Source organism: Lissotriton vulgaris, chromosome 8 (assembly GCF_964263255.1).
Source record: "Lissotriton vulgaris chromosome 8, aLisVul1.2, whole genome shotgun sequence".
NCBI lineage: Eukaryota > Metazoa > Chordata > Amphibia > Caudata > Salamandridae > Lissotriton > Lissotriton vulgaris.
Genome location: NC_141696.1, coordinates 793,440,430 through 793,460,154, shown reverse-complemented (window position 1 = coordinate 793,460,154; position 19,725 = coordinate 793,440,430). Strand labels below are relative to the sequence as shown.

The window sequence follows — 19,725 nt, the reverse complement described above, 5'->3', positions numbered from 1 at the left end:
TCATGTTCCGTTAATAAGATCTGTTCCACTCCCCCTGGATCCAACTTGATGCCCAGGTCGCCCTGGTCCATCCATCCTAACACCGATGGTCCCTTTTCCGCTATGTAGAGCTTGCAGTGGGCCGATCGGCCTCGGAATTCGAACTTCAATGGTCGGAACCCCACCATGGGTATGCGGTCCCCGTTGTAGGTGACCGGACGGATATCTAGCTTCTCCAGTTCCGGGCCTAGTCGTGGTGCAAACTTCTCCTCCCACACAGCCCTCTGGACGATGGTATACGGCGAACCTGTGTCCGCTATTACACTGATCGTGACTCCTCCCATGGCCATCTCCAGCACTGGCTTCGTAGACCTTTTTCCATCCTGACTCATGACTTGTACATTCGCTCCCAGTACCTGATCGTATATATACCCAGTACCGTGGTTACTTTCTCTTCCAGTGTGTCTTCCTGCGTGTCACTGTCCTGGCCAACGAGTCTCACCGTGTTCTTGGAGGCTTTCTTTCTGCACACCTTCTCGAAGTGTCCAACTATACCACAGTACATGCACTTGGCCCGGAACGCCGGACATTTCCTATCATGCGCCTCTTGCGTCCAGTTACCGCACCTGTAGCATGGTTTCCGGTTGGCGCCCGCGTGCCTTCCTGAAGGCCCGCCATTGCTGTTCCATTTGGCGCCGTACCTTTCCGTGGACTTTTTCGTCGATTGGTCCTTACGGGTCACGTCTTCGTCAATCTTGTTCACCATAGTGCTGGTTGTCGTCTCCTTCTTAGTTGCATCTGCACATCTCCTTGCCAGCTCCGCTCTTTTGACCATGACCATTACGTCCTTCAGGGTGGTTTCTCCGCTGGCCCACAACTTGTCCTGCACGGAAACGCACGTGGTGTGCATTATCACTTGGTCCTTTATGAATTCCTCCTCCCAGTTGTTGTACTTGCATGCGGCTGCCAGCCGTTTCAGCGCCGCCACGTACTCCTCTACCATCTCTCCTGGCCGCTGTTTTCTTTGCTGAAAGTTGAACCTGTCCACCGATACACACACCGCCGGTTTGAAATGTTCATTCAGGTCCTCGATTGCTTGGGCGTATACATCCCTTTGCTTCGGCACCAGACTTTTATACACTCTCAATCCTTCCGGGCCTAGGTTCAACAGCAGGATACGTTTTTTTCTTGATGGTTTGAACGTCTCTTCGCTCTCGTCTTCCAGCACGCCAATGAAGTTGTCGATGTACTCCCTCCAGTCGTCCCACTTCATTAGCGGCTCTCCTGGCCTGGGCAGGAATTGCACCGGCGCCATCGCATATCCAGTTTGGATGCTCATTCTTTCACTCTTGATCGTGGGCTGATGGCTAATTTGTCCTTTGGGGCTTCCCGGGGCATTATCACTTTCTGCTTTGTTCGCGTGGTTCTGGGGACCACCTGTGTCAGCCCCCTCGATCTTTACCAAGGTATCCAGCTCGTACCTTGATTGATGGACGCTACCTCGTGGCTAGCTGCTCCACGTGTCTTCCTCGTTTCTCTGTTCTGGGCTCTGGAGGAGGTTGTAGTTGTTCGGCCCTGCTGCGCTCTTCAGGGTGGTTGCTTGGCTGTCGTCGGTTCACTGCGGGGTAGGGATAGTCATCCCACCCTCGTCGCCATTGTAATGTTGTGTCGTACCCAGCAATGATGACGCTGCAATCATGTAGAGTTAACAGTCTTTATTTAAACACGTCTACCTCTGAAGAGCGCCGCGCCTCAACTGTCTAACGGTCTTCCGCGCCAACCCACTACGCAGCCGCGTAGCCCTGCGCGGGCGCGGCACGTCACGTGGCTTACGTGACGTGCGTACACTAGTGTGCGCTACTACACTGCCTGCTCATAAAAAAAATGATTTTGTGAACATTCGCAAAGAGAAATGGGTCCCATGGGAACGGCTTCCCACTCATGAATGGCTTACTACCTCCTTTGAAGACCGTGTGAAATAATCATGTTTTGTGACTCGATTTCGGTCTCAAATACATTAATACACAGGTTAAAGATTTGCTATCTGGAATGGACGCCCTTAACACGCCCTTTCCAAATACCAAATGTGTATTTATTGTCAAACTCAATTAGTGATACGGCAACATGTTTTGGTGAATAAAAAACGCCATTTTGCGACCCTAAAGCTACTGATTTAAGTTACTTGTCGTATTAGTTTATCTGGTCAAGTTTCACTGCACTCAAAAGTAGAACCACTGCATTTCTAGTTCAAAACAGTGCAACCAAAGTTAATGTACAGTGTCCGTTTAATAGCTCATCACAATACTATTTTTAGGTTTAGCATGTTAACTTTAGCTAGGTGTTAGACTCATGGATTTAATATATTAAAATAATACATAAAGAGCCCTTTAAGATAGCAACCTCCAACCATTGATTTGTTGGAGTGTCATTTACTTTGTGGATTTGCCCTCAAGACAGCCATTCCATAGATGGAGCGTTAAATGTGTAATTGGAGGGTGTGGTGTAACGGCTAGAGCTGCTGACTTTGGAACTGGGGAACCAGGTTCGAGTTTTGGCATCTGCTAAACATCCTGTGATTCTGGGCAGATCTCTTAACTTCCCCGTGCCTGAAAAAATTAATGTGACCTTGTGTAATTTAACTGCTCCTCATGCAAACAATCCAAATACTTTGGGGCAGGTTTGCGCTATATCAAACTGCAAAATAAATCTGGGTGTGTGACGCCACTTTGTCTCTTTAAGCCTGCCTCTGCTTTGGGCATGGCCGAGTACCAAGTAGTAAGGAAGAAGGGAGTTCGTGCCCTTCCTCACCTCAGTGCATCCCCTCTCAGCCCCCCAGCCCCTTACCCCAGGGAGCTCAAAGTTGCAAGTTGGGCACGAGTAATGAGTCTGGAGACATCTGATCAGCCATGCTTGTGGACAAGCATTGGCAATGCAATTGGCCTGGCTTTAAAGGAATGTGGTATGGTAATGTAAAGCGTTACAAGTAGATAGCATAGGAATGATTATGTATTTGTGTGGAAGCGAGAACTGTAGAATACTATTGGTATAGCTTAAAAGGTCAGGTGACAGTTGCACTTTAAAGCCAAACCCAAAAATCCATGTAGGATAATTATTATTGTCCTCCTCACACCATAAATTATAGAGTTATCTGAAGCACTTTATTTACATTATAATGTCATGTGTGCCCCTGAACGTTCAAGCTCAGGCAGCTGGATAAGTAAACAAAATAATTGTATTTATTATTTATTTCTGCATTTGTAGAGCTCCTGGTTACACCAACTGGTGTGTCCCCGCGCTATTAAGACCGTTAGCATCCTTTGGGAATCTGTGTCTTCAGTTTAAGTACTACTTCTTATTCTTGTATGTACAACCATGTTTTTAGTTTTTCCGGAAAAGTTTCTCCAATGGTTCGCCCCTAAGGGTCAGGGGAAGGGAGTTCCAGCTTTTTGCTGCCAAGTAGCCGAAGGAGCCTTCCTAATCCTTGGTACTTTCACCAAATGTGTCCCTGTGGATCTCAGTTGTCTTCCTGTCTCATAAGGAGTCAAAAGGTCATTAAGGTACAGTGGACACCTGCCTTGCAAGATTCGATGCCCAGTGCACAGGACCTTAAATGTGATTCGTTTCTGAATCGTTAGCCAATGTAATGAGTTTAGTGCATTCTTTGAGGATGCTTTCTTTGGCAGATTTAACACAAGACGGGCTGCCGCATTCTGGACAGATTGCAGCTTTTGGAGCCCTTTTTAGTTTGCACCTAGGTACAGCAAGTTTCCATAATCTAGCCTGGAAGTGACAAGTGCATTGGTCAGGGTCTTTCTTGCTGCCAGAGGTAGGATGTCTAGGGTCTTCCTTAATATTCTCAGGATTCCAAAACATCTACCAGCAACCCTTTTGATTTGGGTCTCAAAAGATAATCTATGGTCTATCCATATCCCCAGGTTCTTCCCCTCCTTCCTTGGGGTGGGAATCTGACCTAAGCTCGCTGGCCACCAAGCGGATGACCAGATAGATGGTGTGTTTCCGACTATCAGTATTTCCGTCTTGTTTCCGTTAAGCCTTAGACTGTTATCTGTCATCCATCCTGCTAATTCTTTTAGGCAGTTTGCAAAGCTACTGGCCGCTAGTGCAGATTTTTGTTTTAAGGTGACCACAAGCTGTTTGTCATCTGCGTATGACACTATTGTCACGCCGTGTTTCTCCACTATTTCGGCCAGTGGGCGACGTATAAATTAAACAGCGTTGGGCTCAATATTGAACCCTGTGGAACTCCTTGTGCTAGCTTGATGTGTTTGGAGTTGTGTGTGGCTTGTGACACCTGAACGCTTCGCCCATGCAGGTAGGAAGCCATCCAATTCAGGGCCGCCCCGTCCACACCCCCCTTCTGAGTCGGTGCACTAACACCTCATGTGACACCGTATCGAATGCTGCGCTGAGGTCTAGAAGAACCAGAGTCAGGCCTTCGTCCACTCTCTTCCGTACTGACTCTGTGGCTTAGAGCAGTGCTGTCTCAGTTGAATAGGAGGATCTAAAACCTGATTCTGTTGGATGCAGTAGGTCATGTGTCTTAATGTGAGCCCCTAAATGTATATTGTCCACTTTTCAGCTATTTTAGAGAAATAAGGGAGTAGTGAGACTGGACGCAGATTTTCCATTACGTTCCCATCCGCGGTCTGCTTTTTCTTTAGTGGGCGGACAATGGCTTGTTTCCATAAGGCAGGTACCTTCCCTCCTTTGAAGGACATTTCTAGCAGCTGCTGGATATGGGGTAGTATTGTACCTAGTCCAGCGCAGATGACCTTAGGTGTGGCTGGGTCAAGTGGTAACCCCGATTTTATGCCCAGTGCTATCCTTTCCAGCTCTTCTAGGGAAGGAGAAGTACATTGGGAGATACTATTTCCTCCCCACTCCTTCATTTTTTCCTTGTTGTTTAGATGTCTGTTGCATGCTACTGTTCCATCTAATGAGGATAGTTCCTTGAAAATACCGAACAATTCCTTAGAGGAGTTATCTGCTGTTTCAATCTTCTATGTGTAATATGCTGCTCTTGTTTTCTTTATGAGTGCGTGGTACTGTCTCAGCTTTAGCTTATACACTGTTTTATCAGAGTCTAAGAAGCCCTTCCTCCACTTCTGTTCTAGCTTTTTACATGCCTGCCTTGCCATCCTTAAATCCTGGTTGTACCAAGGTGCGCTCTTCGTGTTCCTGGGCGAGGTACTGGTTGCCCATGGGGCCACCACATCCAGTGCACCTTTGATCCAGTTATTTACTTCCTGACTCTGCTGGTTAATGTCAGTGTTTAAGAGGGGGGGATTTGCTAACAGGGCCTGCGTAAAACTGTTTCCCTCAAAATTCTTCCAATTCCTATGTCTGCTGTTATATGCCAGCTCCTTTTTTTGAGGTGACTTTATTAGCGGGATTGTAAAGGCCACCAAATAGTGGTCCGACCATGGGACCGCTGTTGGACAGTACACTGACATCCCCTGGCAGTTTGAAAAAATGGGATCAAATAGATGTCCTAGTTGATGTGTTATCCGTGTGGATTTTAATTCTAGTTGGACACCTGCGAAGTACTGGCTGAAGGCTTGTGCATCTCCGCATGATTTGTTATCAAAATTTAGGTTTAGGTCCCCTAGAACTAGCCGGTTACTATAGTGTAGCGCTGGATGGATTAAGCAATCCATAAGGCTTTCTCTGAAACCTGAGGCTGACCCCGGGGGTCTGTAAATCAAAAAACCCTTTATTATCTGCCTGGCGTTAGCCATAATTGTGAAGGAGGCAGCTTTGCAGTGGTCTATCTTAGCTCACAGCTCTGTGGCGGGCAAGCACTTTTTTTGTGGAAGCACACAACTTCTGCCCAATCAATACATGTACTCTTGGGTCCCAACATTTGGGGGGAGCCAAACCCCCTGTCCTGGTTAATCACAGATAATTGTCTGGCAACAGCAACGCTGTCAAGCTAGACCATACAAATGACTGTACAAGCAGCAGGTATGAGGCTCAGTGCTGGAGCAGTATCTGAAGCGTCCATTGCCATACAGCGCCACCATATCTATGGTAGAGGTCACTGCTACTCTGCCAGCCTCGAATAACCCAGAAGAAACAAGCATATGTACATACAACACCATGCTCCACCATCTCTCCCTTGCAGGCATCGTGGGATAATGTGTAGGCGCTGCTGCTGCAGACAGCACTGAGAGGTCAGCTTAGAAGGAATGGGATCTGCGACACACCAGAGTTGATGAAATCCCTTCGTTGGTTGACAGCAGTGCTTTGCCTGGTGCAATGGCGTAACACAAAATGAGGCGGCTTTCCTGCTGATTGTGAAGAGCTTCCTGTGAATTGTGGACAGGGGCCTGTGAGGCTCCTATATCACACTGATATCCATAGGTTTTAGGCTGAGGCCCACCCTGTGGCGCAGTGTCAGCTGGGACCTGGGTTACGCCCCTGACATGTGGTTTGTTGCAGGGACTCAGAATCATTCAAATCGTCCAGTAAAAGAGGCATGTGAACAGCAGCTCAAACCATGCCTCAACCATGGCTTTCAACAACCCAGTAATGTTGCATTACTGCCGAGCAGTGTTAGTGCTTTTTAGAGGATGGGGATAGGCTTGCTTGGGTCACAGTTCAGTGTAGCATGGAAAACGTTTATCCGTAATCCCAAAAAATCCCTGCTTCCAGTAGCTCAAGGAAAACTGCAGTTACAGGTAGTGTCAACATCGGTTCACATCGGTTTTCACAGAGCCCACTAGGAGCCAGTAATTTCCAGACGGAAGTTTGTCCGCATCGTTTCTTGACCAAGGGAAACATCATCACAGCCGACCATAGCGGCAGCCTCCAGTTAAAACGTATAACAATTGGCGGTTATAATCAAGCAGTAAAGATTTAACCGTTCACGAACCAGGTTAAGAATCCCGAACATTCTCAATCAATCGCCCTTTCCCTCCTTTATGAATCTGGAAAGCTGGCTTTGCCATTCATCTAGATCTCCCACTCGAAGAGTCTCTGACATATTTTTTCATCGAAACTATTCATATATGGGCCTGTTTGTTTTCATAAAACGAGAACAAGAACAGATACCTTGAAATCAATCCTATTAATAAAATCTTCATGCATCTGCAGGGAACCCTATTACATGCATTTTAACATGCCAACTGAGCTGAAACCACAGTATATCCCTGTATGCCATCTTTATTATGAGTAGTGGACGGCTACCTGATGAAGGCTGTGTGCCGAAACGCGCGTTGTAAGACATCTGCCGGACTGTCCGAATCAACGCTTGCATCTATTGCATGGATTTGTATATAGTTTCTGATACTGTATGAATTTATTCACATGTAATTTATTTTTGATTTTCAAATGCACTTTTTGTATCATTGATTCGTCTATTTAAATATGAACTTTGTATAAGTTAACAAAAAGGAAAAAAATATTTCAAATAAACTAATTAAAATAAGTATATAAAAAATCTTTTTGTCTATCAGGCTGTTATAGAGTGCTTATCTCATATATGTCTACAATTGAGACATAGAAGGGTATTCTTTCAGCTAACAACAGTTTAGTACCTCTTCTAGCTATAACTTCCTTCCACAGGTAGTGTCAACCTTCAGGGTAGCTTTGTTTCCAGGAACTCTTGGAGGGGCTGCTAGTAATGTGGTTGGATATCAGCGTGGCTGGAGCCAGTGAAGGTTTGGACAGATATTTCTGGCAAGTACTGGAAAGTTCAGGTTTCCCAACCAGGCAAAAGACAACCTGAAACACTGCTTCAGTCACATTTGTTGGCAGTCAGTTTTATGGGTAAGGTCTCAGTTCAGCAGAAAGTGCAGTAGAGCCTAGTCATTTTAGCAACTGTACAATAAGCGAGCAATAAGATGTGTAATGTTTATTTGATTGTGACCTCTTTTCTTTGCTGCCATTTTGCTCTTTCAGAACAGGGTCTATTACCATTATGTGGCTAAATGTGTTTGTTCCTCTTTTAGCTTTGGCTTTCGTTTTGTTTTTATGTTGACTTATGAAAACTATTCACCGTTCTCCTTTCGGTGCTCCCCAAATCTTGTAAGTTTACCACCCAATGGTGCACCATCCCGAAAAAAAATGCCCACTAGGAAAGCCAACAGGCCTGGGACTAACGTCCTAAAAAACAAGTAAACACAGTCCTACACAAATGCTGTTAACACGCTTTACCCATATAAGCCTATTTATTGGCTTTGCTTATGCTTGATTCATAGTGACAGGCTCCTATTTATCTGACCCCTATTTTTCACTAAACCCACCTGCTGCTTACCTTCTTTACTGATTTATGGCATTGGCATCTCGAACTGCTGGAGGCAAAGTAGACCCCCCCACGCCTCTGACACTCCTGGGCTGACTGCCATGGTCTCCTGTTCTCTGACAATATGTCAGCTCCAGAGCCCTTGCTCCTGCCTAACACCTCACTGTTGCTCTTACCTCTCTGTGCAAGTATCTACCTGATAAAAGTGGGGAGCTACGCCTTACTGGAGCCGTGGTTAGCATCAACAACTGTTTACAGTTCTCATCTACTCTTTTCTCCTTAGAGCAATTTTTGCTAGGCCTCTTTTACTCCCATTTATAAACATCACTCAAAACACTGTTTGACAGTATGAATACAGTAACTCCAGTTATGTAAAGAAAATGCTTACAAAATTTAAACAAAACTAGCCCACTCTGGGGGGAGCCAAGGGGGTAGCATTGCTGTTTGCTGATGACACGCTGTTAGCCTCCAAAATCCCAAGTGGATTGCTGTTGCTTCTGGATCGCTTCAAGGCTTTCTGTGCAATGCGAGGCCTAGAGATCAATACCTCGAAGACAAAACTCCTAATGGTGAACCCCCACAAATCATTCAAAGGCAAGCTAGCACTGGGTGGGGCTCACTTAAAGAGAGTCAGCACCTTTGATTATCTGGGATCCCTCTCTGAGGACTTACCATGGAAGCACCATGTTTAGAAGCGGACTCTCCAACATAGGCAGATTACTGGGGCATTGATTAAAGAGCAAAGGACCTCCAAGAGCAAACCAGTAGCAGCACCACTTCACATATACGATTGCAAGGCAGCAGGTTCAGCACTGTATGGCGTGGGGATTTGAAAATCTGGACGGCCTCCTGACCACAGAGAACACATTTTTTAAAGCCCTAGTCTCACTTCCACAGAATACCCCTCTTCACCCACTAAGGCTGGATATGGGCAGAACTGTGCTTACCCAGAAAGCCTATTTACTCCCTCTTCTGTTCTGGTTGAGCCTAAAATCAACCCCCGAGCTGCTCCCCTATACGCTGCTGCCCTCGCTGAAGTAAGTGCTCTTGATCGTTCTAAGAAATTTGCCTGGCTATCCAAAGTGAAGCCCTTGCTTACTGCGATAGGGCTGGAGGGATTGTGGGATGTTAAGGACTCCGCATTGCTGCCTAGAAAAGACCTGGTTAAGAAACAATACGGGAAATGGGTGGCCCAGTCCTCATTATCTTGTTTGTCATGGGGCCGCCTCACAATGGACTTCATGGAATATACACTGTCAGGTGTTTAACAACAATATCTGGAGGCTATCATGATCCTGCAAGAAGAGAAGCTCTAAATGCAATTTTGATTTGGCTTCCTCCCAGTGAACACTTTCACAGCCTCCTGGCAACAGCCTTCCACTACACTACCGTGTTGGCCAGGTAGTCCCCTTGCTGCTGACTCAACTGGACACATTGTTTTTGCTTGCTCCATGTACCTGTCTTCGAGAGCCAAATGGTTTGCCCCTGTTTGCCTGTGGCTTAGTACCCTGTGTCATCGCGAAGCACTGCACAATTTAAAATCTGACTCCAGCCTCCTGGTTGTTTGCACAGTTGCCAAGTTCCTCAGTAAAATGTGGGCTATCAGAAGAACTGTGATGAAAACGTAACTTGTTTGCATTTACCATTAAGTAATTACTTGTATGTATTGTTTCCCTTTTTAAAGGTATTTCTCTAATGCTATACAGTTATTGTCTAATCTATAAAATGTATTTTAGTCCTGATCATAAATAACCCCATTTGTAGCATTGGGACAGTATGGCGTCCCATGCTGTTCACTCTCATCTTGGCGGAGGCTTTTTTGCTGACTCAGTTTTTAGGTTAGAGCTCAAACTTTTTAAACTTGTTTTTAAAGAAATCTGTATGCACTTTCACTTCTCCCTTGTACTGTTTGCAGTTGCACTTTTATAGTCAGAACGACTGAAATAAAGTTTTATGATGATGATGATGAAACAAGACTAGACTTGATTTACTCTGTAGCTGTAATGCTTTACTCATCCATGTAGGTCACAAAACCTTTGTTTGTTTTTCCTCACTCTAAAGACCTGAAGTTGTAAAACACATGGCTTCTGATCCTTGGAAACAATGTGGTTGGAGGGAGTGAAGCGAACATGTTCAAAGGGATGGGGGCGGGGTCTACCCTCGCCCCATTACACATGATCTCGCAGTTTTTGGAGTGTGCTACACTAACACTATTTTAGAAAGCTGGAGGCTGAAATCGCTGGCTACAGTCAGGGCCACTGGAATTATGTTGCAGTACGAGAGTCAAATTATGCAGCAAGGTTGAATAAATTATGCGGCAAGAAAAGGCAAATTATGTGGCCTAATAGGAGACATTTTATGATAGTATTGATGCATTATTTTGACATTTTTACAATGTCTGGGATTGGTTGCGCCTCATTAGTGCCTGTTTAACACCCAAATATAGCACTAGGCAACAGAAAAGTGACCAGTAAACCTTTGCACAGGGCCTTCCACCGAGTGGCAACATGTCACTGCATTTTTAGTAACATTTGAACCCTGTGAGCTAGATACTATTTTTTTTTTAGCTAAAATCTGCAGATTGTGCATTAGTTTATGGATTATGTGGCAAATGTGGCATATCTATAATTATGTAAAAATGCAGCGGTCGCATAATTCCAGTGGCCCTGGCTGCAGTGCTCCAACAGAATGCTCTAAACAAGGGCTCTAAACTAAGCGACAGGCCCTTCACACTCACCAACAGCGTCATTGACGGCATAGGTCAACCAGCCAGTCATCCTGCTGCTCAAGTCGCATGGGGATTCGTTTTAGTACAAGACTCAAACTGTCAATCACACTGTTACTATATGCGCGGGGTTCCCTTTACCCATCCAAAGGGACTTCCACTCATAATAATAATAAGTGGTAAGATGAAAAATAAAAGGAAATGAAATGTAGAAGTTGAAAAGGTACTGTAAACATGATTAACTTGTGCGATTGCACTACTTTAACTGCCTGTATCACCTATGGCTTTTAGCCACCAGCTTTATGCTTTTCCTGTCACAGAAGGGCAGCATTTGAGCACTCCAAAACATGATCTGCTCGTGAATGTTTGTATGAAAATGTTATTTTTTTGCCACCATTTTCCCAAACCCTGTTCCTAAATTCTGTCCTCAATCCTTAAGAACAGACAGTCTTGCTCAGCACACGAATCTACTGGCATATTTACTAAGTATCCATGAAAAGCCTGTGCTTTTTGGCCATTGTATCATGGATGTCAGTTCACCAAAATGCCTGGGGTGGCGGAAGTGACATTGCACGCCATTTGGCCTTTACTTTGACTCACACACACACATACTTACACATATTAAAACATTGATACACTCTTGTGCACATAAACACACTCTTCACCCGCAAGCATACATACAGCATACATTAAACAGATTTTTTTTACTTACCTTACCTTCCAGATAGGGTCATATTCCAGCTTATGTACTCCATTTTTTATTACACTAAGTTTGAGTAATATTATTCACTATTTGTATAATAAAAAAATTGAAAGAAAACAGGCAAGTGAAGTTCCAGCCATCGTCCATTTAGAACAGCTGCACCTGTGGTCCAGGCACTGATTTTGCCACCTCTGAGACCATGGGTCACAAAAGCAGTGCCAGGGTTAGCAACTGCGACCACTAAATGACGTCCATGCATTGTTTGTAAAGAAGTGTGCTGTAGAAACACCATTGTGCCCCATTTTGTTTAGAAAATGTGTCTGAGTGCATGACCTCCGGTTTGGGTGGGTATTTACAGCCCCACTTTTATCGATCATATGCCACCAGTATCTAATGATCCAGTATCACTTATGTCTCTGATAATATCTGGTGGCAAGCAGGGTTCTCTTTGTATGTATGGCTTGCACTGAAAGTGTAATATATTTTTTGTTATTGTTTTTAAGCGATATTAAAGCGGACCCTGAATTTTCATGGGGCTGTGCTCGATGGAGAGCTTGTGCGAGCCGTCCTAACTTAAGATAAAATATTTGTACTTTGTTTAGTTTTTTTTCTTTAAATTTATGTTTCTGTTTTGGTTCACAGCTGGACTACTCACTGTGGACCCACGTGTAAAGGAACGCAAGAAGCCTGGCCAAGAGGGAGCCCGCAGAAAATTCACATGGAAGAAACGTTAAAACTTGCTGATCTCACAAGAAATGGAAACTCTCTATGCATCTTCTTAGCCTTTTAGGTCAGAATATGGACAGACAGATAGCCCAAAATACAAACCAGTGGTCAATTATGGTCACAGTTACTGGTGGGCATTCTGACCAAGATTTTCGCACAGATTATCCTTTATTATGATGTCATGTTAGTGTTTTGCCCACTATCAAAGCGCTAAACTCCGCAAGTCTGCCCCTTCAACGTGGATCCAAGTTATATATTTTCTGTCATTAAATTGTATCTCGGACACTTTGATGGTATACCATTAATGTTGTGGAAACGATTGTTTGTTATTGAACCAAAGCGAATTACATTATATTTTACGTGTGCTTCTTTTTGCTAATAAAACACAATGATCTCTTTGTTCATATTGCATAGACCCCAAATAATTTCTTTTTAGGTTTCGCCTGCGCAGCGTTTGCCCTGTGCTTGAGAAATCTATTGTTTTTAATATAAACTTAAAAGGGACTTACATCACGCCTCCTCTATTTCCTGGCTTCTCATTGGTTCCTCATTTTTATTGCCTGCAGCATATTTTCCTGCATTTACCAATGTTTGCTCCTCGTCCGCTTCTCTTATCAGTTTCCCGTAGCAGAAATACTGTTAACATCTGTTTTCGGGGAACTATATTTTCATAAAGTTTTGCTTTTTACTCTTGCAGCATATTTATATAACAATTTATCACCCGGAGAGATTAAATGATTTGCATAGAATCACTGGATGTTGCGCAGCGCTGCTGAGAATGGAACCGGGGTCCCTAGCTCTTGAGTCCGCAGCTCTGCCCACTGCGACACATTCTCTCCACTCCTGTTATCTCATGGTGACCTTCTACAATGATACTGAGTGTGGCAAATGCCATGGGATGGCCAATCACACCTGTTTCAGAAGCACAGTATTATTTCACCAGTAAGTGACTCTTTCCCTTCAATTGAACCCTTTACTGGCGCCATCTTTCCTTCCGTCTAGACATTAAACTTTAACAGCCATCCTTGTTGTGTGCCCAAGTGTTCACTCTCTTCTCTATTGATGTCTCATTTGTTGCTGTCTCTGGATTAGAGATATGTAAACCATTTGCTCCATTTCTGCTCCCCGAAAACGCTCATATTGTGAGAGGCAAATTTATCACATATGGCCACATTTCAGACTGCTCCCTAGGATTTCCAAAACATGGCGTTTTTCAGGCTCTAATAAATTGCATATAATTATAGGAAATGTACAGAATATCCTGTTCTGCACGCTCCTACTGCCATTGGAATTTAAAAAATGTTGGGTGCATTTGGTTCGAAAGGATATTGAATCTTAACCATTTTACTCTTCTTCTCATGCTTGGTAACTTTTGGCTCTAATAGTGTTACACACTGTACACCAATATTTACTAACTGTGCATGCAACGTTGCTCTTGCGGTGTGCAGTAGAGCCCTTTCCTGGCTATTCAACACAGGCCACAGTGAAATCCTTCCCTAGGTTTTCCATACATGTCACCATATAGCCATCTGAACCTCGTTCCACACAAGCCACAATAGAACCTGTCTGGGTCCATCCAAGAAGGCTAAAGGGGAACCTCTTAAAGCGATTCGCAGAAGCAACTGTTAACCTCTCCCATGACCATTTCACAGAAGCCTAAATTCTCTTCCAGGGGATCCTCATCAATAGTCATAAGCATTAGAATATTCCTGCCCATGGGCGGGACCCCGGAAACATTATATTATATGTGCCCCATACATATATATATGTATATATATATATATATATATATATATGTATATATATATGTATATGTATATATATATGTATATATATATATATATGTATATATATATATATATATATATATATATATGTATATATATATATATATGTATATATATATATATATATGTATATATATATATATATATGTATATATATATATATATATGTATATATATATATATATATATGTATATATATATATATATGTATATATGTATATATATATATATATATATGTATATATATATATATGTATATATGTGTATATATATATATGTATATATGTGTATATATATGTATATATATATGTATATATATATAAGTATATATATATATGTATATGTATATGTATATGTATATGTATATATATATATATATATATATATATATATATATATATATATATATATATATATATATATATAACCTACTGGCGGTCGCCAGTAGGTATATATAGTTAGGATTTTTTCTCTATGGGATTTTTGAAAATTCTATGTCTAATAACTTTGGCGTTTGTGGACGGAATTGGCTGAAATTTTCAGGAAAATGGAACATTTTGTTTCTGAGCAGCCCCTGACAATTTGGGGGGGTTTCATCAAGGGGGGGCCGAGAAAAAAGGGGGGTCCCAAAATGCGTTTTTCCCATGTTAATTTCCATAGGGCGGTTGGCCTCACTTTTAGCTCGAACGGCTGAATGGATTTGCACGAAACTTGGCAAAATTGTAGGGACTGTTAGCCCGATGTGCCTTTGCTAGGTCTCAATATATGTGCTCCAGTGGATTTTGAGTAATTTAGGTTCAAAAAAAGATATATATCTGGGCGGAGCCTAACCACACATCTGATCTGATTGGCTGTCAGCACTTCATCCAAGAAGTGTTGGCAGCCATCTTGGGACCAATATACATGATAGCACCTCATTAAAAAGCATTGTAGTTAATAGAGGGTTTTAGGACTTTAGTTACATTATAAATCATTTGTTAATGGTACCATACTCGTTTTAGGAATTGTGGTGGGTTCTAAGGTGATGTTACCATGTGAAAAAACCTTCTGCTGTGATATCATCAATATTGTTTGAAAGAAAACTAATATCTCATGATTTTCCCACAGTGGTTTGGAAGGGGATCTATAAGCTAAACTGAAAGCATATTTTCTGTAAATTCACATTATCTTTCTCAGTCATGTGAAAATGAAGTCTGACATTCTCAGTAAAACATGTACATCCAACAAGGACAGAGACTGTCAGTTGATTCCTTTGTGTTCTACTGCAGCCTCCTAGAGTGTTCTAAAGAGCAACTAGAGCGCTAACAGTCCTACTTATTACAAAGGTATGGCACACCTGAAGCCATCTTGATTGGAATAAAGTGGTAACTCTTAAAACATTTAATTTAAAAAGAAACAACATGAGGGGGTATATTTTGCCATAGAAAGTATGATTAGTGCTGCAGAATGAAAAATTAGGGCACATTTTGAGTGACTTCTCAAATCCTTTTCTATTTCATTAAAGCATTCTGACATGCAGTCTCCTAAAATGGCCACCAGAGACAAAAGAGCCCAAATGTAGCCCAAATATCACCCAGATGTAGCCCAAGTATAGCCCAATGACAGAATGTCCCAGAGTGTTCTAAAGAACAACTAGAGCGCTAACAGTCCTACTTATTACAAAGGTATGGCACACCTGAAGCCATCTTGATTAGAATAAAGTGGTAACTCTTAAAACATTTAATTTAAAAAGAAACAACATGAGGGGGTATATTTTGCCATAGAAAGTATGATTAGTGCTGCAGAATGAAAAATTAGGGCACATTTTGAGTGACTTCTCAAATCCTTTTCTATTTCATTAAAACATTCTGACATGCAGTCTCCCAAAATGGCCACCAGAGACAAAAGAGCCCAAATGTAGCCCAAATATCACCCAGATGTAGCCCAAGTATAGCCCAATGACAGAATGTCCCAGAGTGTTCTAAGGAACAACTAGAGCGCTAACAGTCCTACTTATTACAAAGGTATAGCACACCTGGAGCCATCGTGATGGGAATAAAGTGGTAACTCTTAAAACATTTAATTTAAAAAGGAACAAAATGAGGGGGTATAATATGCAATAGAAGGTATTATTAGTGCTGCAGAAAGAAAAATTAGGGCACATTTTGAGTGACTTTTCAAATCCTCTTCTATTTCATTAAAAAATTCTGACATGCAGTCTCCCAAAATGGCCACCAGAGACAAAAGAGCCCAAATGTAGCCCAAATATCACCCAGATGTAGCCCAAGTATAGCCCAATGACAGAATGTCCCAGAGTGTTCTAAAGAACAACTAGAGCGCTAACAGTCCTACTTATTACAAAGGTATGGCACACCTGAAGCCATCTTGATTGGAATAAAGTGGTAACTCTTAAAACATTTAATTTAAAAAGGAACAAAATGAGGGGGTATATTTTGCCATATGAATTATGATTAGTGCTGCAGAAAGAAAAATTAGGGCACATTTTGAGTGACTTCTCAAACCCTCTTCAATTTCATTAAAAAATTCTGACATACAGTCTCCCAAGATGGCCACCAGAGACAAAAGAGCCTAAATGTAGCCCAAATATCACCCAGATGTACCCCAAGTATAGCCCAATGACAGAATGTCCCAGAGTGTTCTAAAGAACAACTAGAGCGCTAACAGTCTTACTTATGACAAAAGTATGGCACACCAGAAGCCATCTTGATTGGAATGAAGTGGTAAGTCTGAAAACACTCAATTTAAAAAGGAACAACATGAGGGGGTTAATTTTGCCATAGAAAGTATGATTAGTGCTTCAGAAAGAAAAATTAGGGATCATTTTGAGTGACTTCTCAAATCCTCTTCTATTTCATTAAAAAAATTCTGACATGCAGACTGAAACATGCATTGTGAATACCAGCAGCAGACGTCCCTGGTGAGCAGTAGCTTTACTACAGTGATCTAATGTGCAACTAGAGTGCTAACATTCAGAATTTATGGCAAATGTGTGACACATCTGAATGCCTTCTTGATGGAACCAAAGTAAACACGCATTGAAAATGCAATAGATCTCGCCCTCGTTTAAGTTAAAGCCATTCTGTTTGTAATGAAGTGGCTTTTTAGCTTTGGTTTTATTAGTGTTTTTTCAACTTTCATGTAAATAACATGCATCTGTATGCATATAAGTATATGTATGCATGCATTTATGTTTGTATTTATATAGATATACAGATGATATATGTTTATATATGTATGTATATATATATATATTCACTGAAAAAACCATAGGCTATAGACCATATATAGTTAGGAATTAGCATTTACAAAACCTTGAAAATTCACTGAAAAAACCATAGGTTATAGACCATATATAGTTAGGAATTAGCATTTACAAAACCTTGAAAATTCACTGAAAAAACCATAGGTTATAGACCATATATAGTTAGGAATTCGCATTTACAAAACCTTATTTTACTCACACAAAACCATTGAAATTCCATATATAGTTAGTTGCACTAACTATATATCGCGCACCCGCAATCCACTGCTGATGATGTCACATATTACATCATTCATGACATGGTCAGTGACATCACTGATGACATCACTGATGACATCTCAAATGACATCACTGATGACAACATCCAGTGACTGTATGTTTCTGTAAAGTTAAAATATGTCTTACATATTGAAGAATGAGTGGATGTATAAGTGTCTGGATGAAGGATTTAGTAGGTGCATGACTGACTGTATGAGTGAGTGATTAAATGTGTCTCACTGAGTGCATGGGTTAGTGACTAAACTGTCTTAATTTGTGCATCATTATGTCTGTTGTTCTGTAAAGTGTTGCATGTGTTGATAAGTAGCTATATGAGTAACTATATGGGTTCTTGATTGGTTGCCCAAGTATTTGTATGGGAGACTGAGTGTGTGTGTGGGTGGCTGGGAGGTGTATGACTCTGTGCATAGATGTGTGAGCAGTTGATTCACTAGATGTATGGTTTCAAAAGTGCATGTGGAAACAGCTGTATGGGCGGTTGACTGTGTGCATGAGTGTATTGGTGAGTGAATGGATATCTCAGTGCTACATGTCACAGTAAGTACATATGTAAAACACAGTACATGTGAGAGTTGACATATATAAATAACTGTGCATAAGAGCCAGTGAATGTGTGAGTGGCTGTATGGATCATTGTGAACTTGTATCAGGGATTGTATAAGAGAGTAAATATGTGTTAGTATATGTTTGAATAAGTAAAGTTTGTATAACTGTATAGTTGAGGAAATGGAGGTGTGATAGATTCTTTGCATGACTGACTAGGTGTGTGAGTAACTCCATGGATGAGTGACAGTCTGTGAGTGTCTGTTTACACTGATTGTATCTAAGGTTATATTAGAGTCTGAAGAGGTTCATCGTATTATCACATGAATGATATCATCCGTGATGTGATCAGTAATGTCAAATGAGATGTCATCAGTGATGTCATTTGAGATGTCATCAGTGATGTCATTTGAGATGTCATCAGTGATGTCATCAGTGATGTCACTGACCATGTCATGAATGATGTAATATGTGACATCATCAGCAGTGGATTGCGGGTGCGCGATATATAGTTAGTGCAACTAACTATATATGGCATTTCAATGGTTTTGTGTGAGTAAAATAAGGTTTTGTAAATGCGAATTCCTAACTATATATGGTCTATAACCTATGGTTTTTTCAGTGAATATATATATATATATATATATATATTAGCTCCAAAATCCCAGGAAAATCACTCCTAAAGGAAGGTAGCACACACAGGGGAGGTTCCACAAAGATTTAATAAGGAAACCAACAGCAACGACGCGTTTCGCCTTGGGGCTTCGTCAAGTTGTGCACAACTTGACGAAGCCCCAAGGCGAAACGCGTCGTTGCTGTTGGTTTCCTTATTAAATCTTTGTGGAACCTCCCCTGTGTGTGCTACCTTCCTTTAGGAGTGATTTTCCTGGGATTTTGGAGCTAATTTGTAACACGGGTACACCCCCGTTTTGGCGTGCACCCACTCGTGTGTGCAACTGGTTGGTGTTTTGGAGCCTTCTATATATATATATATATATATATAAAGTAAAGAATTTCCATAAACCATGAACAAACATGCATTATAAACATGAGAGACAACAACAGTATTGTTTCAGAACTGTTTTAATGCTCAGAAAACAGTGGAAATTCTCATGAAACGCTGAAAGCATAGGAAGCTCCCAGGCTGAATTGCAAAACTACAGTCTAAAAAGACTGAAAAGCTAACCTGCATCAACATGCAGTAAACTGACACTGTGCCTTTAAGGCCCCCATTACCCCCAGCTTCCCATCATGCCTCAGGGGTGACCGTTAGGTCAGTTGTTCTTTCCGGCTCCTTCAGGAAGGACCCTGGTAACTCAGCTCCACTCTTTTCTGGCTTTTTGTCAGAAAATGCCTTCATTATTCTGATTTTTTTGACTTACTTTGACATTTTACATCAAGTCAAGTAAGTATCTGTCTTTATTGGCAGTTTTTTTGAGGCATTTTCTCTCAAAA

General features: G+C 41.9%; 1 protein-coding gene across 1 annotated transcript in view; it reads left to right on the top strand.

The window, feature by feature from the left end:
• The window catches only part of MRPS9 (mitochondrial ribosomal protein S9), a 538,970-nt gene extending 526,169 nt beyond the window's left edge, over window positions 1-12,801 (top strand). Inside the window, exon 11 of the mRNA XM_086934678.1 lies at window positions 12,316-12,801. Coding sequence (XP_086790804.1) covers window positions 12,316-12,407 — 92 coding nt within the window. The 3' untranslated portion in view covers window positions 12,408-12,801. The remainder of the gene's footprint in view (window positions 1-12,315) is intronic.
• The last annotated feature ends 6,924 nt before the right edge of the window (window positions 12,802-19,725 follow it).